This window comes from Zophobas morio, unplaced genomic scaffold (assembly GCF_036711695.1).
Source record: "Zophobas morio isolate AGI-343-1 ecotype UQ-CSIRO unplaced genomic scaffold, CSIRO_AGI_Zmor_V1 ptg000167l, whole genome shotgun sequence".
Classification (NCBI taxonomy): Eukaryota; Metazoa; Arthropoda; class Insecta; order Coleoptera; family Tenebrionidae; genus Zophobas; species Zophobas morio.
In genome coordinates this window covers 356,850-381,018 of record NW_026972271.1, presented here as the reverse complement: position 1 = coordinate 381,018, position 24,169 = coordinate 356,850, and the positions used below count along the sequence as shown (strand labels likewise).

At 19.4% G+C, this 24,169-nt stretch overlaps 2 protein-coding genes across 3 annotated transcripts; one reads left to right on the top strand and one right to left on the bottom strand.

The window, feature by feature from the left end:
* On the top strand, positions 1-16,255 carry LOC135145645 (large proline-rich protein bag6-B-like). The gene is made up of 24 exons (XM_064077768.1): positions 1-67; positions 236-297; positions 415-456; positions 512-635; positions 1,369-1,523; positions 3,814-3,879; positions 3,947-4,009; positions 6,048-6,290; positions 8,332-8,472; positions 10,063-10,194; positions 10,407-10,702; positions 10,768-10,860; positions 10,940-11,171; positions 11,238-11,385; positions 11,445-11,510; positions 11,576-11,632; positions 11,689-11,760; positions 11,811-11,929; positions 12,035-12,096; positions 12,170-12,303; positions 13,746-13,792; positions 13,899-13,984; positions 15,656-15,746; positions 16,116-16,255. Exons 1-23 carry the CDS (start codon positions 37-39, stop codon positions 15,741-15,743), a joined length of 2,559 nt encoding a protein of 852 aa, XP_063933838.1. The 5' UTR covers positions 1-36; the 3' UTR covers positions 15,744-15,746; positions 16,116-16,255.
* LOC135145647 (uncharacterized) lies at positions 16,086-24,169 on the bottom strand. 2 transcript variants are annotated; one of them, XM_064077773.1, is made up of 11 exons: positions 24,088-24,169; positions 23,898-24,038; positions 23,730-23,844; positions 23,422-23,495; positions 23,160-23,225; positions 23,034-23,097; positions 22,908-22,970; positions 20,462-20,578; positions 17,556-17,610; positions 17,404-17,446; positions 16,086-16,325 (listed from the first exon to the last, which is right to left on the bottom strand). In XM_064077773.1, exons 1-11 carry the CDS (start codon positions 24,110-24,112, stop codon positions 16,105-16,107), a joined length of 984 nt encoding a protein of 327 aa, XP_063933843.1. In that variant the 5' UTR covers positions 24,113-24,169; the 3' UTR covers positions 16,086-16,104. The 2 variants fall into 2 exon arrangements, with proteins under 2 accessions (XP_063933843.1, XP_063933844.1); XM_064077774.1 differs by having other exon boundaries at positions 23,046-23,097.

The following is a 24,169-nucleotide window of genomic DNA, read 5'->3' as shown; positions in this document are numbered from 1 at the left end:
GCTAACAAAAAAAAAATAGAATTTAAAACTTCTATAATGTCTGCGAGTGCTTCTTGCCATGACGATGGTAGTCCTTTTTCTTCTCTACTTTTTGTCACAGCAATTTACTTCTGTTTGTTTGTTTTCTCTTCTCATTTTTTTGTTTTTTTTTAACAATAAAAATAAAAAGGCTAGTGAGGATATTTTTGTTATTATTTTACAGTTCTTACTTGTTATATTGTTTTTTTTAATAAAGACTTGGACTTGACCGTGAAGACGTTAAAGCCCAGCGATCATAAAATATCTACAAGGAAAAGTGTATGATTTCTTTAATTTAGTTCTTCCACGTCCTCGAAGTATTAATTTATATTAAAATCAACTTCATATTTTTATAAAACTATTATTTACTTTACTTTTTTCTTATTTTTTCTGCAGACTAAGGTGGCCGACTTTAAAATTTTAGTACAAGAAGTGACTGTAATTAAATTTTTTGAATAACGAGTAATATTTATTGTTTGGTAAATCTTCTAAGGAGATTCCTTCAGAAAAGCAAAGATTATTATATATTGGCAAGATTCTTCGTGATGACCAAACTTTAGGCTCTTACGGTATTGAGTCTGGCCATGTAGTTCACATGATTGAGAGAATTACTGATGGTACTAAATTTTAATTACAATAAACATTTTTTACTTATTGAGATGTACTTCGTTATTGGATTATTATATGAGTTTTTGATCATATTTGAGCTTTATAAGTTTTTATAGTGAATTTTTATATAATTTACTATTTTTAGACTGTTTTTTTAGTTTTTTGTGTCTTGCTTATTTTTTTTAGACCATGTAAATTTTTTTAAATCATAGTAAATTTATGTGAGAGTTATTTATTTTTTGGCGCTTTCAGATTTATGATGGGAATTTTTTTTTAATCTTTATTTTCATGTAAAGTTGAAGTTACGTCTTAACTTTTTTTATAATTAAAAAGTTTTAAATAAATAATTTTTTTTAAAAGTTTATTTAAAAAAATTAAACTTTTCAATTTACTGTTTTTAATTGATTTAATTATTTTGATTTTTGATTATAATTTAAATTTAATATCATTTTTATCAACTTTTTGGGTTTACTAAACGTTGTACTTTTAAACTTGTTTTGCTTTATTGTAGATTTTGTTTATTAAATTAATTATTTTTTTTACTTTTATAATTTTTAATTTGATTTATATTCTCTCTTCGACATTACGTGAACACTAAATAATCTCACTAAAATTTTAAATTCCATTTCGTTTAGAAATTATTAATATATAAAATATAATTAACATTTTACTTAAATTTTATAATTTTTAATTTTTTTATAACAAATTTTTAAAAATATTTCGGTCTTTTTATTTTTCTAGAGTGCGAAACTTCCTCGTCATCTTCAACTTTTTTGACTTCCACGAGTAATTCTGAATCCGTTGGATCGGCAGATCTTAATTCCACTTTTCAGAATAACTCTGGAGCTCGTGTTTTAACTTTTGGGCTTCCGCAAGGAACTACTAATACCCCTCTGGTTTTTTACTTACGTTGATTTAATTTTTTAAATTTTTAAAAAATTAATTGTATAAATTTATTTATTATATTAAAAATTACTAATTTTTATTGAAATAATTTTTGTTTTTTGAATACTTTTTTTATAGATTAGTATTTTATTATAACTCTACTGATTTATTTTTAGTTTTTATATAATTATAATTCTTATTTAAGTTATAATAAAAATTTTACTTTAATTATATAATTTTAATTTCATATATATTATATTGCATAAACTAATATTTGATTTTAATACTAAATAAGTATTATTATCAAAACTAAATTTACATCTAAAAACTAATTTTGTAAATTTTAAATTTTTTGAAAGAGTTAAATTTATTTTTATAACAAAATTTTTTTAATGAGTTTATTATTATAATATTATAATAATTTTTATTATATTTTATTATTATATTTTATTATATATTACAAATTTTCTCATAACTACTAAATTCTTTATAAGTATTTTTTTATTTTACTAATTTACATTTAAGAATTAATTAAAATATATTAATTTCAAAAAATTGTGAATAGTATATGTGAAATTTATTTTTTTTAAATATTTTTAAAAACTTTCATTTTTAGCATTTTGGTTTTATATAAAAACTAATTTAATTTTTTATTTTTTTAAATTTATTAAAGGAGTTAACTCAATATCTTAACTTTATTTTTTTTAAACAAATTATTTATTATTTTATCTTTATTATTACTTTTTTTTACAACAACGCTAAATTATTTACTAAATGTAATTAGATCTATTTTTAATTAATTAATTTATATTTTTTGAATTTCTTTAAATTTTGCAGTTATAAATATTTAAATTCTAATTATATTTGTTATTATATGTGTAATTTATTACTTGTTGTAATTATTATAAATTATTAATATTATTAGAATTCAGTTTACTTATAAAAAGTAACTTAACTTATATATTTAAATTTTATCATAAATTAATTTATTATTATTATAAATAAATGTTTCTAATTGTTTTAGGTTTCTTTACTAAATACATTTTATTATTATTAAATAATCTTAGTGAAGTTGTTATTTCTTATAAAAATTTTTTAAAAGAAACAAACTTTTTTTTTAAAATTTATTGTTATATTTGAATTTTCATATTCTTTTTCAAATTATTGTTATTATTTTTTCACTAACTCTATGAAGTTTATTTATAAATCATATTATTATTATATATTTAAGAGGTGTTATTTGAACATTTACGGTTGCACATATTTATTAATAATATCATTTTATACTATAAATAATTATTCTAAACGTGTTTATTATATTTATTATTATTATTTCGTTATTTTTTATATTTGTAAATCGTTATTATTATAGTTAACGGAATCTGTCGAATTTTTAACCTTTTAATTCTATTTTTATTTTTTTATATTTATTATTTATTATTAATTCAAATTATTTTATAATTTTTATTTTTATTTTTAACATTATTATAACATTATTATATAAACTTTTATTATAATTGCAATAATAAAAATATTTAGTTATACAACTTCCAATTTTACGTTATTAGTTATCCAATGATTATTAATTATAATACTTAAGGTATTTATTATAACAATTAATATTCGCTTATTGTATAAATAATATTGATAAATATTAACTTCTATTATTCTTAATATTTAATATTTATTATTATAATTTTATTATATTTTTATTACTGCTATAATTATTATTATTACATCAACTCATTTACCCATATAATTATATTATAAACTATATTTTAACTTTAAAGTATTTTTATAAGAACAATTTTATTTTACTTTTAATTGTTACATTTATAATATCCTTCATACTATAAATATTATAACATAAAAAATATTATCGTAATGAAAAATTTATTTTATTATGATTAAAAAAATTATTTTATTTATTATTACGTGGGGCATAAACTTTTATTTTCATAATAAATAAATAAATATTATTATCATTATTAGTATTCTTATTAATTTTATTTATTATTATTTTTTTGTTAACTTTAATAATAGTAACTATTTTTTAAAAATATATTAAATTATATTTTTATAATTGCCGTTAAAAATTATTATAGCTATTATTGTATTATAATTTCTATTCCTTAAATTATTTATATTATTTTTAATATTTACTTTAACTTTTTTAATATTTTTATTTTTTTATTACGCAGTTTGAACTTTTTAATTATTATTCTTATTCTTATTCTTATTATTATTGTTGTTTTTGCTTTTATAATTATTATTTATTATTATTGCTATAATAACTTGAAGATTTTACGCTCACTTTTGGGATCCGCTAGCCCCTACGCACCTTCTAATATACGAGCGACTTCTTCGGTTATATTTTTAATATATTATTTTTAATAATATTATTATTATTTAAACTGTAAAAATGAACCTATAGGATTCTGGAACTGCCATTAATTTTTCATTAAACCTCGATTCAAGAAATCTCATTTCTTCGACGGTTTTTCTTTTTTTTTTTCAAAAACTTTATAAAAAGTTTTTTTAGTAAATAATTATATTTTTATAAACTTTAGTTTATAATATTATGATTTTTTTTGTAAAAATTGTATTCCTTAATAAAATTTTTATTTATTATAAAAATTTTTTACAATTTTTTTTAAATAACAAAAAAGAAATATTACAAATTATAATTGATAATAATAAATAAAACGCTTTTCTAAAGCAATATAAAGTTAGAAAATGAATTAAAGCTAAAAGTCGTTCAGAATAATACGATGAAAAAATATTGAATATATAACAATTCTTATTATAAAAAGTTTATAATCACTTAAAAAATATTATAAACAAAAGTATAACAATATGAAAAAAATATATATAAAAATAAAATATTTAAATTTTTAAAATAGTTATTAGAATTTCTGTTTTATTATAGTTGTCTTATTTATATACGTCTTCTTGTACTTTTATTTATTTATACTACAAAAATATCTATTTGATTTTTTTTAATATATATTTTTTTCTTTAGAAAGTTAAAGTAATTTTTATTTACGTAAATAAATATCCTATTTAAAAATAATAATAAATAAGAATGTTATAGAGAAAAGTATGACAGCATATGAGAAGAAATACTCATAATAAAAAAATTTCTAAAGTTTTTTGTATTAAATTTTTATTATAATTTCTGTTTTATTATGGTTTTCTTAGTTCCATACTTTTCTTATACTTTTATTTATTTATACTACCAAAACTATATAATTAATGTTTTTTTATAAACTTTATACATTTATTTTAAAAAGTTAAAGTAAATTTTATGTTAAATATATTTTTGTGTTCATTTTATTTTTTTATAAAACTTTAATTTTTTAAAAAAAATTAGTTTTATTTTTAGATTTATTTCTATTAGAAAACTTTCTAATATTTTTTAAATGAATATTTCTCATTTTTTTCCAATTTTTTTCTTTATTATTACCTCTAAACTTTTTAAGTTTTTTTTTTATAGACTTTTCAATTTTTTTTGAAGCGTCGATCTGAATTTATATATTAGTAATAATAATATACTTAAATAAAAAAGTTTTTTGTTATTTTCGGAGTATTTACTTTTTAGTATATTAATAAGTATAAATATAAAATAAAAATTAACTTTAATTTAAATTTTGATGTGAGAAATATTAATCTATAATTAATTTTAAATCTAGTTACTGTTATTATGTAATATTTTTTGTTTATATATTCTATTTTTTTGTTAAAATATATAAAATAAAAGTTATAGTTGTATTTATTTTCAAGAGACTTAACTCTGAATTTTTATCTTTTTTTAATTTGATCTCTTTTTTTTGGAAATTTTTTTTAAATATTATATTTATGAAATATAATTTAAAAAAAATTCAAGAAACTTATAACTTCGATTTGGTTTTTGGAAATATTTTTTTTAAATATATATAATTAGTGGTTGAAAATCAAAAAAATAATTAAATAATTATTGAATTTCATTTCAGAAATTTGCATTTTTTTTGAAAGTTTTTAACTTTCCTCAATTGATTGTAGAAAATTAATAAATAAAAATAAATCATATTTTGATTTAATAAAACAAAATTTTGAATTCTGTAAATCTCCATTTTTTAATTTTCTTAATTGATTTTAAATTTATAAATTTTATTTTTGGAATTTTTAATTTTTTAAATTAGATTTTGTTTAGGGAATTAAAACTTTGTTTTATATAACTTCTCTAATACCTTGATTTTTTTAAATAATTATAAATATTTTTATTTACTAATAATATATTTTACAAAAATTATTTTTTTAAAGTGTATTGTATTTTAAGTACTTGAAATTTTAACTTTTTCATATTTTTTTAATATCATTTAAATAATTATAACTAATAAAAAAAAATTAATTTTTATGTTTTTTTAAAAATTCTAAATTTGAATTTTTAATTTTTCTTATTTTATTTTTTGAATTATATAATAATTTTATTTATTATTATTATTATTATAATACAACTTATATAACTTGTTTACAATAACTTTTTTATTTAACAGCTTCTTTCTGAATATCAAAGGAGAATCTCAGAACTCACTCGGCATAACGAAGAAATTATTCAAGCCTATTGGGATTCTCCCTCTCGTAGTCTTCCGCCTGAAAGGGTCACACCGCCACATGGCTCTTCCCATCTGCACGTGGAGGCGCTGCTTACTGGAATTGGAAATCTCCGCACTTCTTTTGAAAGCGGTGCGGATCTCGAACGTGACTGCTTATCGACGCTGGCAGACGATTCTTTTATGGTTTCCATTTTGAGATTATTTCTTTTGTTTTGCTTTGTTTTTTTATTTATACGCGTTTTTGTCGAAAATTTTTACTTGTTACTGTTTTTTTAGTTTTCTTTTCTTTTGTTTTTATATTTCTTTTTTATACGGTTCTTTGGTTTCTTATTGTAATATATTATGTATATTCTATTTATTTTCTCTATTATATGCGATTTTTTCATGGTTTAGATATTTTTTATGTGCTACATTATTTAAATTTTATTAATTTTTTTTATTATATACGATTTTTTATAATAATAATAGTTATTATTTGCTTTTTTTATATTTTATTTATTATATATATTTATCTAAAATTTATAATATTTTATTTATTTTTGTTTTATATTTTATATTCTTAATTTTTTATATATTTTTTCTTCTTAGTTTTGATATTTTTTTTGTTGATTATTTTTATAATAAATTGAAAGTATTTTGTTTCATGTTATTCTTTTATTTTTTTTTATAATTATGGTTTTTACTTTTTTGTTATTTTATTTTTTCTTAAATTTAAATTTTTTAATTTTTTTACTAAATTTCTAGTAATTTTTTTATTCCTTCTTTGTATACCCTTCTCTATTTTTTTACTTCTTTACTCCCATTTTATTTTTTTTAATATTTTATATTTTTATATATTGTTTCTTTGTTTATATACTTTTCTATCTTTTTTATATTAATTTATTTTCATATTAAGTTTTATGTATTATTCAATTTTTTGTATTGTATTCTTTTGCGATGTATACTTTTATTATTTTTTATTTTGCTTTTATCAATTCTTTTTTTATGTTTATATTTATTTTATACGAGATTCTTTATTAATTAACCTTTTTTATTTTCATTTAATTCCTTTTTATATATATATAATTTATTACTATCATATATAATTATTTTTATATGCGAGATTCATTATTATATTATTACTATTCTATTTATATAATTATTATTTAGCCTTTTTTAGTATACGATTCCTTAATATTTTATATTATTATAACAATTTTTTGTCTCTATTAATATATTTTATCGCTTATCTTTTTTATCTTCAATTTTTTAGTATAAATTATATTTCTTTTTTAATTATTATCTACAAATTTTTTTAATATACGATTTTTTATATTTTTATATAAATTTCTGATTTTTATGTTATATAATATTTTTTGTATATTATTTGATATTATTAAAACGATGCTTTTATTTTTTTAATCAGTTCTCTTTTTTTATGATCTTGATATTTTTTTTTCGCATTTTTATTATTTTATAATTCTATATAATTATTAATTTATTTAATACTATTTTTAAATTTTTATAATTCTTTTATATTTTCTAAATATTTAATAAATTTTTTTTAACTAAATATGCTTTTGTATAAATTTATATATTTGCGTATTTTTTGGCGCTTTTAATATTTTTTTTATTTCAGAATTATAAATTTATTGTTTTTTTTTTTAAATTTATTTCCAGTTATATTAATATTTTAGTACTTTTGATAAACGGTTTTATTATTATTGTGTTCTTTATTGGTCAATTTGTATATATTTATTATAACAATAATTGGTTGTTTCAAATTTTCATTTTTCGCTATTTTTTTTTAATTTTTTTTTCATTATTTTAAGTTTTTTCCAATTTTTTTTACTCAATTTTTATTTGATTAAATTTATTTTTTTTAAATATATTAATTTATTTTTTTTTTGATAAGTTGTTTTCGTCAATTCGTTATTGGTGAATATTTATTATGAATATTTTAATTTGTTAGCGCTTTTGCTTAACAGTGTTTTTGGGTATATATTATAATTTTTTTATTTTTTATAATTTATGATTGCTCTATTTATTTAGTTATTATTTTTTTTTACCAAAGTACTAATAAAAAATTTGTTTTTGTTTTATTTTTTCTAACTTGTTAGCTTTTGATCAACAGTTTTTCTTTATATTTATATGTTTTCTATAACTTTTTATTATTAACTTTTGTATTTTGCCAAGCTTAAGATTTCTTTTTATAATAAATTTATAAATTATCATTACTGTTAAGCACGACAGCTCGCCCCGTCACGAGGTGCAGGAATCCTTAAGAAAATTAGGCCGACTCTACCAAAATCTTTCTAATATGGCTGCTCTTGTTTCCTCGCTGTTACTGAATGTAAATCTGATCGGAAATTATAATACCGCAGAGGTGCCTTGAATACTTTTATTATTATTATTATTACTATTATATTATTAATATTAATATTAATATTATAACTTTTTATTATTGTTATAATAAGTAATTCGACATATTTTATCCTTATTACTATCAGTTATTCTTATTTAGTAACAATTTTATCTGTAATTACTATTTAATTAATTTTGTATGAATCATTGAAATTATTGCTATTATTTTTATCCAGTAATATTTAGTTTATAATTACGTGATAATAATTATTTTATAAATAATATGAATAGTATAATATAATAATTAATATAAATAATAAAAATTATAATAAATTTTATAATGATAATATAATTTTTTCTACTATAATTTACTAGTTATGCAAAAATTTACGAGATAATATAAATTAATAATAATATATTTAAATAATTGATACATTAATAATAAATATTATTGTAATAAATATAGTAATAATAATTATAATTTATAAATTCCTGTGAAAAATAAAAATAATTTTATAATTGTATTGAAAATAAATACTTTTATTATTTATTCACATTATTTATTATTTTAAATTATTATTTATATTAAATTAATAATTATCAGTAATCTAGTTATTATGAAATATTTTATATTATTAATTATTATTATGATAATTTTCTTTTTATTTATTATTTTTAAATATTAATAATTATCAGTAATTTAGTTTATATTATTATTTATTTTATATTATTTTTCGTACTAAATCTATTATTCTAAGTAAAGTATTTATTAATTATTAAATGTTATATATTTTTTATTATATTTACTTATTTTTATAAATTTTTCTTTTACTTTAGGAAAAAAAACTCGAAATTTTTTTCTGTATTACTTTTTAAAGTTTTTATTATTTATACTTTATTATTATGAAATAATACTTTTACTAATTTTTAATATATATTATAACTTCTTTATTTTAGTAATTTTTATTATTAATTTCATTTTATTTTATTGGTTTACTTTATTATATTTAAATATAATTTATATTTAAAAGTTATTTTGTAGTTTTTTTGTTTGGTTATTATAATTTTTTACTAAATTTTCCTATTATTATTATAACCACTTTACTTATATTATTTTATAAATGTTTAGCAGAAAATATTTTATATAATATATATACCGTATAAATATATAGTTTTATCATTTATTTATATTATTTTATCTCAATAATGGTGCATAATTAAATTTTATGAACAAGTTATATATTATTTAATTTTTATTATAACTGTGTGTAAAACATAATCACTTAATATATTTTTATTTAATTTTTTTTATCATTATTGTATATATGTAATATTTTCTCGTCATATTTTTTTTATTATAATTGAAAATAAAAAATATTCACTAAGTTATTTATTTTACAATATTGTTTTTAGAAATCTTTACTAAATATAATATTATCTATGTTACTATATTATGTATAAATAAATATTTTTTTTAACTATTTCATTATTTATTTCATTATTAATATAAACTAATATTTACAAAATTCATGATTATTTTATATCACTGTAACCCTAGAAAATTTGTTCATTAAATATGTTATTATAAATTGTGTACAAAAAAATAATTTAGGGGTTTATCCACGCGCCTCTAAACAACCTTCCTTCCTCGAGGCCGACCTCTAATTCTTGCGAGATCCCTCCAACAAATAACTCTCTTGTAGCTCACATTCACGCCCACACAGCCGCCATGCGCAGCGCAGAAGTTGTTTTGTTATTATTGTTGTTATTATGAAATTTACTGTTACTATTTTTTAATAATATAACTATTAATGTTTATATTATTATTAAAAGCAAAAAAACATATATTATTATTATTATGTTTTTCATAATATATATTATTTTCACTATAATATTACTATTCTTATGAATGCCAGTATTATACTATTATTTATTACTATTATAACTATGAAAAAGGCCATTTCCCAAGCAGCCGCTGATTTTCTAATGCTTGCGGAAAGACCCCCGTCCACTGGCTTGGACTCGACCACTACAAACCGATTTAGTTCTGCTGATCAAAGCAATTCGTCTGTTTGCGTGAGTTTTTCGCACGCCATCAACCGCTCCGGCCCTGCCCAACAGGACTCTTCTCCCGCCCCAACAACTCGTGCTCTTCGTCCGCAGGCCCACATTGAGCTTCGAATTGCCTCTGCGTCGGCTGACTCGGTTTCGGCCTCCAATATTAGTGCAAGTCTGATTGAGTCGCTAACGAGGTTGTTTTAGACCATAATAGCGGGGGACGCGTTTTTTTACATGGCTTACGTTTTTTATAAACTAGAGCGCTTGGAAGTTTAGGTGCGGTAGGCTCTGTGGAGACTTTTTCGTTGGACGGCTCCTCCCTAGTTCAACGTGCCCCTCCTCAATTTTTTGGGTTCTTTTCTGATTACTATATTTATAGTGTTTGTTTGTTGTGCGTCTTCTTTTGGCGCTAAAATAGTATCCTCCTCCAGGCGAGCAACGGGTAATCCCGTGGGCCCCCGCCGACCACGAGGACTTGTGCGCTCGATCACGCGCCGTGGGCCTCCCCGCGAGGATATTGAGCCTGCTCGGCGCGTTACTCGGAGCACCAGTAGCAGAACAGCATCCGCCACCGAGACTGCTCCAACATCTTCCACATCTTCCGTTGGCGCTAATCGTTATAGACTCGAAAGACTATTGGATATATTCAGCGATTCTCGCCCGGTTCGCTCAGAAATTATGATTCTTCACTACTATCATTATTTTATTAATTTTTTTTGGGTGTGCCAGGCTGATAACGGAACGGTACCGTCCGGAACCTTTTCTACTTCTGAAGCGAGTTCCAGCAGTTCCAGCGCCTCCTCGCATGTGGCCCGACCTCGTGCTTATTCGCTTCCTCGCGAGCATTCTTCTCGTAGTTTTTCTGGCGATTCAGGAAGTTTGTTTCTTTTATTACCACTATTATCATGATATTATCATTATTATTCCGCATAACAGACGTTTATAAAACCAGCGGTTCTATTCTTTCGGGGATTATTGAAGAGTTCATTAAAATTAATCCATGTACCACCCCCAACAATTTATTATTCATTTTCTCTTGAACAACTTTTATTGGTTAATATTTCCAGCCCTTCACAATTTGACGTTGAGGAAATTTATTGGAGCTTCTCATTTTTCGTCCAGTGGTAAGTCTTAAAAAACTTATGAGGCGTTTGATTCCTTAATTTTATGACTTTTGCAGATCCTCTGCGGCGCCTGGTGGAGCACTTATTGGACTCTTTAAAAGTTTCTGATTTGTGCGATTACATTCAGGGTTGCTTATTGTATTATTATTATTTTTATTATTATTATTATTAAATTTAGGTAAATTTATACCCGAACATTGTTCTTGTGATATTTTGAAAGATTTGAAGTTTATGGTTGAAGTTGATTACAACTTCAATATAACTTTTGAAAATTTCCGTTTTTCCCTCTACAAAATTGTAAATCATTTTATGATGAAAATACCTATAAATAATTAATAATAAAGAAAGAAAAAAACTTGTAGTGAAAAAATTATGATTGGGTAATAATAACAATAATAACAGGATCCTGAAATTACTTCACGCTTAGCAGAGCTGATAGATACTGCGCACGAGCGCGTGTTCAGGTTTGAAATTATATTCATTATTTTTATTGAAAATTATATTTTTTCTCGTCAACTTTTATCATAATTTTTTAAGGCACCATTGGACTTTGTTGAAAGAATTGGTCCAATCAGACTCCCGCGTTGAGTTTAAAATTTTTGGCTACGAGTTTAGGGAATGGTTTCGGTCTTTCCTTTGTGATTGGTTGTCTGCCATGTATTCCATTCGAGGTACACTTATTTTTATGAATATCGGTTTTCGATTCTTTCTCTTTGCCTGTCTTTTATTTTTTAATCTTTTCTTATTGGTTAAACCACTTCAAGTTTTTATTAATTATTTTTATTGGATTTTTATTATTAGTTTTTTATTTTTAAATTTTTTTGATAATATAAATAATGAAATATATTTTATAAAGGTTTTGAAATTATATTAATTTCTAATGAATGTTTATATCTTTTTTTCTTTTTCTGTTGGGCCATAAAACATTTACTATTTTCTGATGATTTATTATTTCTCTTTTTAATAGTAATGGGGGATTTTTTCAAATTATTTAAGTTCCGTAATTATGTTTTCTTCTAATGAATGTTTTCGTTTCTTTGATTTTTTGTCTTTTTTTTTATTGGGTTTAAAATATTTATTATTTGTTTGAAGGTTCCATAATTTTTTAATTCTAATGATTGTTTTAATGTTTTTTAAAATTTTTTTCCTTTTTTTTTTTGAAATAAAAAAAAGTTCATTATTTTTTTTAAGGTTCCTTAATTTTTTTTTATAAAGGCACGTTTTATTTTTTTTCAAATTTTAACTTAATTTTTTTGGTTGAGTTAAAAAAATTAATTTGATAATATTTTTATAATTTTTATAATTTTTGATATTTTTTTCAAAAAAGTTTGATTTCCTTAAGGTTTCATATTTTTTTTTTGATTCTATAGTTTTTTTACATTTGCATGAATTTTTAATTTTTAAAAATTTTTTTGCCTTTATATTTATTTGTTGGGTTAAAAAAAATTATTTTTTCTTGGTTTCATAATTTTATTATTTTTAGTGAATGTTTAATTTTTTGTTTTTTGACTTGTTTTTTTTTTGTTGGTAAAACAAAATTAATTCTAATTATTTCATCTTTTTCAACAGATAAATAAAGGTTCTCATAATTTTTTCTTAAAGGTTCCGTGATTTTATTTTTTAGCGTATGTTTGGTTTTTTTTAATTTTTTTGCCTTTCTCTACTGGACTTAAAACCATTATTTTTTTTGAAGGCATTATAAGTTACTACTTTCTGATGCATTATTTTTCTTTATATTTAATGCCTTTATTCTTTTTTTATTGGATAAGTGATAATTTCTCTTATCTTGCATTTATTTTTTTATTGGCTATAAAAATTCATTATTTTTATTGAAGGTCTCATAACTTTAATACTTTTCTCATACAAATATTTATTATAATTTATTTTAAATTTTTTACCTATATTTTTTTTAATGGATAATTATAAAAAATTTAATTTTTAAGTTTCGTAATTTTTTAATGAATTTTATTGCTTTAATTTTTTTTTTGGATGCTTTTAAAAACAGTTTCATTAATTTTAAGTTCCATAATTTATATAATGAAAGTTTCAATTTTTATTCATTATTTTTCATGTATTTTTTGCTTTTATTTCTAGTTTAATTTATTATTTAAAGGTTCCGTATCAAAAGTAAAGGCTTTGCTAATATCACACTTAGAAGAGGTGAGCCAACTTTCTTTTTTATCGATGAACCAATAAAAAACAAAACAGTTTTCATTTTTATTATTATTTACAGCAATAATAAAATTTTATTTTATTCCTTTTTTAGTGTGGCTTCACTAGTTTTCTTGCGAGTATTTTCTCTGCACTTCTGCTTGACTTTGCTTCTAATGTTTTCCAGGATAACATTTTTAAGTACTTTTTTTTTATAAATTTTTTTTGTGGTTTAAGTAAACAAATGAAAAAATTTTAATAAAACTTTAAAGGAAAATATAGTAAAATAAAGAAAAAGTTATTGTAAATAAAAAAAAGTATAAGAATAACAATCAACCAGCAATTGTTTATTTTTTTAAAGAACAATAGCCAAAAATGTATTGTAAAATTTAATTGTGGTTTTTCTTGTTATTTTAAGAAAAATTAATCATGTAATAATGAACAAACTTTTTCTAAAAAGTTGAAGTATCTATTTTTCAGTCAATAATAAAGGAAGTTTATATTTATATAACGGCTTAATTATTTTTAATACGAAAGTAGTAATCCTCAAATTTTGTAGTGAATAAAAGTCAACTAATAAGCGGTATCCATTTTTTTAAACTCATAAATTAAAAATTTTTATATTTTTAAAATTATATAAAAATAAAAAACGATCAATCAGCAGGAGTTTTTAATTTTATAAACCAGTAACAATAGGTTATTAAAAAATATAGTAGTAATACTTTTCAGACCAGCTATACTTCATTATTTTTATTAAATATTTAAAAATATATATTTCTTTCTTTGTTATTTATACAAAAAATTAGAAATATGGATAGAAAACAGCGTTAATAATATATAGTGTTTAGATACTTTTTTAAAAAGAATTTCTTATAAAAATGTTGTTTATAACATTATGAAACAGATTTTATATTATTTTTATACATAAAAATATTAAAAGACATTAAAGAAATGATCGAATAAATTCTTTGTTTTATTAAAGTTAATCCAATGAAATAAAAAATATTTATTTTACTATAAAGATTCCAGTATATAGTAAATTTATAATTATTTACTATAATGAAGCCAAACAATATTTTTTTAAAGCGAGAAATAATATAACTTCAAAAATTACAAAGTTTTTTCAGAAACACTTGAAAAAAAAAATTCTTTATCGTATTGAAAAATATATAATACTATTGTTTTAGTAAACAATAATAAATATCTTTTATTTTGTACAAAAACTTTTTATGAAAACATGTATAAATAAATAATGCTATTGATTATGTAAAATCCAAAAAGTTTATTTTTTTAGTATAAAACTTTAAAAAGAATTGATGAACAAATAATGCTGCTAATATTATAAATAGTAATAAAATATTTTTTTTGTTTGAATTAATTATTATTAAATATGGATTAACAAATAATACTGTTTTATAAAGATCTAAAATATATTTTTTTTAGTTAAAATTTTTTCTTATAAACGATCGATTAGTGTTATGGTGTAAATAAATAATTAATTATTGTGTAAAAGTTCAATAAGTAATAATACTTATAACCTTAAAAAACAGAATTTTCTATAAATATTGACAGTTTCAATATTTTTTATATTATATTAAAATTATATTCTTCTAATAAAAAAAACTTTATACAAGTATCGATTAATACTAACTAAAAAAAGTAACCCCAAACATGTTATTTTCCTTAATAAAATTATTTATATTTTCAATAATTTTAATTCTTCATATTACGATTTTTTATAAAAAAATTTCTTAAAAGTATTGATAAACAATATCACTGACGAAAAGTTACCCAAAAATAATTTTATTAAGAAAAATAAATATTAGCATCAATATTTCTTATGATTCATTGTATCACAATTTTTTTTAATAGAGAAAATTCTTCTAAAAAACGCTTTACAGATTCGCGCAGACGCAACTCGTATTGTCCTCCTCATAAGCAGTACAAACCCGAGAAGTAGCTCGTATGTTATTATTATTATAATTATTTTTATTTTTTTTTTCTATATGATTATCACTATTATTATTTCTATATTATTTATTACCAATTATGAAAATTATACTTTACCTGATATATTATTATAATAATAATTTTAACAATAATTTTTACTATTATAACCTTTATTATCTATCATTATATTTTTATTAATCTCTTAAACTATTTATTTAATTATTTCAATTAATATTATTACAGTATTTATAAGTACTTTTACCATTTATTATATTTATACTTTTACTATTATATTAAAGTTTACTTTACTTTCCCTTATATTATTGTTATTACCATTTTTATTTACTTATTATTATCAATTTTCTTAAGCTTTATTTATCAGAATTTGCAGCGCGTAGTAGAAGACAGTAGAGAGCGTGGCTGCACGGAATGGAGCACGTGTACACCACTGCCATACTGACTAATAGGAACCATGGATGGCTTCTTAATACCGCCAGCACGGCGGAAACCACCAGTATCCTTCCAGCGAGAGTTTGCATGTTTTTCGAAATAAACAAAGACGTCCTTTTCTTTTCTTCGCTTTTAGTGTTTTCTGTATATGTAATTTTGCGGGGAAAAAATAAATTTAATCGTTATAAAAACCGTAATTCACTTGTTAATTAAGGTTATTAATGAAATTAAATTTACTAAAAAGTAGTCATAAGGTTAGTAAATTCATTAAGTTTAAGTTGGATTTTTATTATTTAGTTTGAGAAAATTTTTTAAAAATGTAGTACTATAATTTCAAAACTAAATTTTCTTAAGTATTATTATTATTAGTGCTTGTAAATTTTATTAAAGGAAGTTATATTAGTTCAAGTTTTATTCTTTAGCATTAGTATTAGTAAATTGATAAACTTAAAGTAGTATTATTAGTGTTATTAGAGTTAAATATATATAAATGTCAGTATCAGTACCACTACGCTAGTAAATTGTAAATTTTAAAAAGAATTAATGTACTTTATTATTAATAATATTAGTTTAAGTAAATAACGTATTCAAGACTATATATATAATGAGAATTACTATTTATAAAATAAAAAATATAATTATTACAAGAATTATTAAGCTTATTGGTATTAGTAAATTTTTAGTATAAACTAATTAATTTACAATTACTGATTATAAAAAGTTACTAAAATAGTAATAGGAAAAGTACAATAATTATTTTACTTTCAAGTATTATTATTAACATTCTAATTCATAATCAAAGTTAACAAACACTTCAAATGTAATTCTAAACAATAAAATAAATATAAAAACTTTGTAACAATAATAAGTAATTATACGAAAAAAACAAATAAAAATATTAATTATATTGAAAATTTAAAAATTATAATTTATAAGTGTTGAAATTATTATATATAATAAACTTCAACTAAATTTATAGTCATCACAAAAAATATTTCAGTGTATTAATATCACAGTAATTACTTCTAATATAAAGTATTTATAATTAATTATTTATTACAGAAAACCTGTCATTCAATTAAAAATTAATAATTATAATTTCAAAAAAGTAATGCAATTTTAATAATCAAAAACTTTTGAAATATAAATCCAAAAAAGTCAATATTAATAAATATAAAAATTTTATATAAATTATGAATTTTAAAGGTTATTATATATACCTTTTATAAACATTTTAGTTGAAAATGTGCGTAGCGTGCAGATCTGTTTTACAAATTTACAACAAAAATTTACAAAGTAACTTTTGCTGGTGCACCGAAGCGGCGGTTTTACAGTAAAGAAAAAAAGATATAATACGTATTTTTATAATTACCATGAAGCCTCCCACAACGATGATCCAAATTGATGTAAAAAGTTCTTTATTTTTTCTTTTAGTAAATAAGAATATTTTTTTTAAACGAAAAACAAAAAAGTTAACTAAAAACATTAGAATAAATATTTAATAAAAAATAAAATTAAAAAATATTACAAAATTAATTTTTTTTAAAAAGTTAATTAAAATAAATTAGCGAACATTTTAAAAAATTTAATACAATTAATTTTTATTTATTATAATAATTATTTAGAAATTTTTAAATAATATAATGATGATTAGATATTTACTTCAAACAAATCAATTAAAAAAAAATTAATTTTTTCTATTAAATAATAAAAGAATTTTAAAATTTAAAAAAAATAATAACATTGTTTCTCTATTTATGATTATTAATAAATTCTCTACTATAATAAAGAAATTTAGAAAAAAAATTTAAAAGTTAAAATTAGTTAAAGAAATATTTAAAAACATTTCGTTTAAAAAAAAATTACATAAATTATTTCTTTTATTTTCTTTTTATATTAATAAAAAAAATTATAAATTACTACCAATAAAATATTTCTCTATAATAAAAAATATCAAAAAAATTGTTTAAAAAAAAAAAAGTAGCGAATAACTTTTAAAAGAATTTAAATCCAATAAATAATTTTTTAAAAAAAAAATGGGATTTTAAATTATTTGCGATTATATCTTTCTTTTAACTTTTAAATAATAATAATAAAGTATAGGAAACTTGTTTAAAAAATGTTCAGCGAATTAAAAATATTTGGAATAAAATAAAAAAGATATCAAATTATCACACTAAATCCTTTACTTTTATAATAATAAACCAAATTACTATAAAAAAAGTTTAACAGATAGAAAAATATATTTTTTAGATTATATAAATAATCTTGCCTTACTTCCTTTTAGTTGATGGTAGTAATAAAGAAATTAAAAGGTTATTCAATAAATATTATTAGCGAACATCTTAAATAAAATAGCATTCTTATAAAATAAATAAAAGATTTCAAATCATTAATAATAATTTCTTTATTATTTCTTTTAATTAGTAATGATAATAATATATTAAAAAAAAGGTAATTCAAAAAATTTTAACGAATTATATAACAAATAAACGATTTAAAATAAATTAATAATTATTTCTTTACTTTCTTTATAAAATAAGAAAGTTATATTATAAAGGATTTAGTAGAGTGATTGAAAGTAAAGTAAAATACTAAAAAATAATAAAATTCTATTTTAAAGTTATAAAAAAAAAATTTACTAAAAATTATAAATTTGATAATATTTTTAAAAAAAACCACAAACCCAATAAATCTCTTATAAAAGAAAATTAATAGAATCAGAAAAATCAGATAACATTTTTATTAAAGAATACAAAATTCTAATCTTTAAAAAAAAATTATATTCTTATATGTAAACCACCTTTATCTTTTTGTACATTGCACGAATAAAAAAAAACTACTAAATCTTATTTATTTATTATTTATTTGAATTTTTTGTAATATAAAGATTATTTTTTCGTTGAAATTTTTATTTATAGTTAGATTAAACCAATTAGATAGTAAAAAAATTATTATCGTGAATTATAATTATAAAAGTATATAAAATGCGAAATCTTTTTACAAAAAACCCACAATTAAAAAAATCACGATAGAAAATTAATAGATTTATAATTATTTAAGTAATTTTCATTAGTATTTATTTACGATATTATATTTATAATTTATATAAACATTTAAAAGATCCAATCTTTATTATAAAAGATTAAAAGATTATTTTGTTATAAACTCTTAATTTAATATTTCAATAATAATTTTTTTAAATTTTTTACGTTTTTTATATTTTTTTTTGTTTTTTATTATTTTTATAAATTTAAAAATTTAAAATTTGATTTTTTTGTAACGTCCAATAAATTTGTTAAAAATCTTAAAACAAAAAAAATATAAATCACCAAAACAGTAAATCAAAGAAGCAAATTTATACAAATTCAGTTAATTAATATAAAAAGATCAAAAAAAATAGAAATCTTTTAGGCGCATAAACTGAGTATAACAAATTATAAAAAGTTAAATGTCAGAATTTTTGCTAAAAATCTGAAAAGATAAAAAGTTGTAAAATTTAAAATTCAGATAATAATATTTTTTAGTTAGTTTAAAGAAGTTCATTAAATTCAAAATTGTTATATAAACACTTTATTAAAAGTCTAAATTTTTTTAATATTATTTTTAATCAATAAAGATATAAATTAATGGTTTTATAAATAATGGTAAGAACTCTTTGGCATGATTCAAAGTTATTATTTAAGTATATAAAATTCCACATCTTTATAGAAGTAATTGAAAAATAAATATTTTAAATAATAAAATAGAAAATTAATAAATCAAAAAAACAAGGTAACTTTTTTTATAAAAAAAATTTTTTTTTTAGTATATAAAATTGTACTTAATTATAATTTTTCAAAAAGAATTCAGTAATTTTTTTAAATCAAGTTAGAAATTTTTAAATAGTTAAAAAAATCTAACGATCAAAAATTCTTTTCATATTATAATTTATATTAAAGTATATGAAATTCAAAAAAAATTTTTTTTATAATAAATTAAAAAAGTCTCTATTTTTATAAATCTTTGAAATAAAAAAAAATAAATTAAAAATTAAGTCGGCAATATTATCTTATACATAATTAATTTTATTAGTTATATAGGCTATAAACATTTAATTAAAAAGTTACCAATTTATAAATCTTTAAGATAAAAAAAAAATTATATTAAAAAAATCAGTTAGTAAAATTATTTTATATATAATTATCATTAAAGTAAAAAAATTATGAACACTAAGAAAAAACACTAAATTTTATTCAAGAAACCCAAAGTTAAATATAAAAAAAGAAAATATTTCACCTGCACTCAAGTTCGGGAAAGGCGTGCGTGAGCATCATTGGGACCAACGCTAAGAATGCTCCCATCGGAGCGGGAACGCCCTCAAAAAACTTCTCTTTGTTAATAAATGTGTCTATCCTTTATAAATTCAGCAGCAATTTATATAACTCATAATGCATAATTAAAAAACTTAAAATTAATCTATAAAAAAATTATTAAAAATTCATGTTTAAAAGTATAATAAAAAAGATGTCTTCGTCTAAAATTATATTAAATTGATAATTTTTAGGTTAATAATATTAAAAAAGTCTCAAACATTTAGTACAAACTTAAAAGAAATCTATAAAAAAATTAATTATTACGTAAGTATAATAGTAAATTAAATGAAAAAAAATTTAAAAGAAAATAGATGAGTGAAAAAAACTCAAACAACTTACACAAATTTAAACGAAATATAAAAAATATATAAATTTGTACTCATTAATATATGAAGAGATGAATATAGTAAAATAAAAAACTTTCTATTATTCTAGTCATAATAATTTTCAAACTTTATAAAAAATCTTCAGCAGTTTAATAAATTTTATAAAAGTAAAAAAATAATTATATTTATAAAACAAAAATTATTATTTTTCAATAAAAATTCTTTATAGCATTATAAATATTAAAACTTATAAAAGATTTCTAAAAGATAAGCTTTGAGATTTATTTTTCTTACTTATACTTTTAGCGGGATATATAAAAATGAGTATTAAATATTTTAATTATTAATTTTTATTTACTGCAGAAATCCACTCAAATATAAAAGTATTAAAGAAATGAAAATAAAAATAAATTTTTTTAAATTAGATTTGTTTGTTTGGTTTCAAATCGGTTGCAAATCTAAAATATTAAATTATTATGAGATTTGTAAAAAAAATTAATTTACTATTTAGTAAAGTATAAAAGTATTTATAAATAACAGAAAAAGGTAAATTCTAATTTTTTTATTTATTTATAAAGGAATCGAATATTCCTATACAATTGTTGTGGTTTTGCCTACTTCTTAAAAAATACTGAACAGTTTAAAAAAACCAAAAAGATTTGTAAAAAAAAAAGAAATTATAATGTTAAAAACAGATTAAAACTCATAAAAAAAATTATGAATTTTTCTATTAATTAAATCTTGAAAGTACCCAAATTTTTAAACAAGAGTTACATAAATAAAGTTTGATTTTTTTTTTTTAAAAAATAATTTTGAGTATAAAATTATAGAAATGATGATATGTTCAGTCTAAATTAAATTTGTAAAAAATTAATTTTTTTTTTAATTGTCTCCAAGAATTTTAAGTTTAAGTAATACAAAAATGTTATTAGAAAACAAGTCAAACTATTAAAAGTGAATCGGAAATATAGAATAGAGTTAAAAATAGAACATTAATTTTAATCTTTGAAAAGTTTTTTTAAAAACAGTTTAATTCTTATACAATTAGCTCAAAAAAACTCAAGTAGATTAAAAATATTCAAAAAATATAAAAACAATATTTTTTAAAACTTTTATTTATGTTATTTCATACAAATCAATTTAAGCAATAATGTAAACAATTTTAGAAAATTAAAAATAAACCAAAAAAACATGAAAATTTCTATATAATTAATTTAAACATTTTTAAAAAATATAAAATAAATGAAAAAAGATATATTAACTACTTTATAATAAAGAGTTTAAGAAAATTTTCTATTTATAAGTTTTTATTTAATGTTATAAAAAATTATAAAATATATATTGTATATATTTATATATAATAAAAATTATAATTTAGTTGTAAAGAAGAAGAAAATTATAAGGGCTAAAACTTAACGAGAGTTCGTAAATGTATTCGTTACTTCTACAATAATAGAGACAATATCAATAAAAATTTTTAAATAAAAGTTTAAAATTCTATAAAAAAATTAAGATTCCCTTTCTTATTTAAAAAATTAACGCTACACTGAACGCACTCGTATAAATTACCTTAAAAAATTTTAATCTGATTCACTATTTATTAAAAATTATAAAACCAATTTTTGCATACAACTGGAGATATTATTCATAAAAAAATTAAAAAAAAATTCAAATAATTTAGCAATAGAATTTAAAATTCTATAATATATAATTATATATTTTAAATAACCTTTTAAATAATCTAAAAAGGAAACTATAAAATTAAAAAAGATTAAAAAATAGCTCCAATTACTTCTAAAATTTAAGTTTATAGAAGATCAACAATATAAAAGTTTAATTAATATAAATTTCATTTTTTATAACATTAAGTTTTGCTAGAGAATACAAAAATACAAATATCGCACTGCAATAAAAAATTCAAGATAACCGATTTTTAATAATTTTTATTAAATAGATAGTCTATTAATATAAAAATAGAAAATAATTGAATTGTAAATAATTATCATATAAATCAAAGAAAATTATTTTAAAGCAAAAAAAAACCATTTCGCAAAACTTTTACTCCAACTAAATATTTGCGAAACCTCCTTTCCGTCAGCTTTTATGCTTATTAAATTTAAAAATTTGTAAAAGATGAAAAAGTTTTAAATCACAAACAATAAAAGAAACTTTTTTGAATACAATTTAAAAACTTCTGAATCAGTGGACTTGCTATCCACTGTAAGAGAATCTCCTAATAATTAAAATTTAAAAAGACCTAATTTTTTTTTTAATTTTTTATCAAATAAATAGAACGTTGAAGTCCCGTAGAAATTTCAAATTCCTTGCTTTTGTAAATTGCGCTGTGTGGAGGTGGAGTCGCTTCAATTTTTGATAATTTAGTTTATGACGAATTTATTTTTACAAAAATTTTTAAGTCAATACTTCAATAACAATAACCAGTAACACACTACTATAACTTGAATTAATTTTTTTTTAAGTTATCTAAGATTTAATTAGAAAAGTAAACACTTTTTTAAGTAAATTAATATTTTTATTTACATAAAGTACAAAATACCAATTGTTTCATTAGAAAGATTAAACCTCGCCAGTCGGCACGCACAGCAAGACGCATAAATAAGTATAGAAAACCTTAAAAATATTTAAAATTATAAATAATTGGGCTAAAATTTACTTAGAAAAACATAAAGACTGCTTATATTTATTGTTATCTTGTTAGAAATTTCTTTTTGTGTCGCACAGAAAAAATAAAATAACAAAATAGCAATATTTTTGCTTTTTATAAATTAAAATAAAAATAAAAATAACACAAGCTGGGCAACTTTTGGATTAAGTTAACCTATAAAGTAGATTAACAACTTTTACCAGAGTAGCTTGTCGATAATATTTTTAAAAACATATAAATCGCTTGAGCCTTTAGATGCACAAGTGGCCGTTTCATCTCGGCACCAGAGAAACATAACCAAAGCAGGGCTTACTCCTTTGAAAATTAGCAAAAGTATAACGTTGAAAAAAAACCAAAAAAAAAAAAACCGAAGTCCACTAAGTCACATAAGGAATCCAATTCGGCTCCAAAAGAACTGGAAGTCCCAAGAGCTCTAGCTGCGTGGCCATCAAGGCCATCAAAAATAGCTGAAAGTAGCAAAAACCAGAAGGCATACTGAAATTCTTTATCTTGAAAAAAAATTATATAATAAAACTACATAATAAATATATTTAAGACCAAAAGCAAGCTTGACGGCGTTCATTCCGCTCGCCAAAGCGCTTAAAGTTAATAAACTAGGAATTAACTGCTTTACAAGTGT

Coding starts and splice junctions, on each gene's coding strand:
- LOC135145645 (XM_064077768.1), top strand. CDS start 37: ATGTCTGCGAGTGCTTCTTGCCATGACGATG. Junction 10,195..10,406: donor CCGCCATGCGCAGCGCAGAA/GTTGTTTTGTTA, acceptor ACTATGAAAAAG/GCCATTTCCCAAGCAGCCGC. Junction 11,633..11,688: donor TTCTCATTTTTCGTCCAGTG/GTAAGTCTTAAA, acceptor TGACTTTTGCAG/ATCCTCTGCGGCGCCTGGTG.
- LOC135145647 (XM_064077773.1), bottom strand. CDS start 24,112: ATGAACGCCGTCAAGCTTGCTTTTG. Junction 23,098..23,159: donor AATTTCTACGGGACTTCAAC/GTTCTATTTATT, acceptor TTTAATTATTAG/GAGATTCTCTTACAGTGGAT. Junction 22,971..23,033: donor TTTAAATTGTATTCAAAAAA/GTTTCTTTTATT, acceptor AAATTTAATAAG/CATAAAAGCTGACGGAAAGG.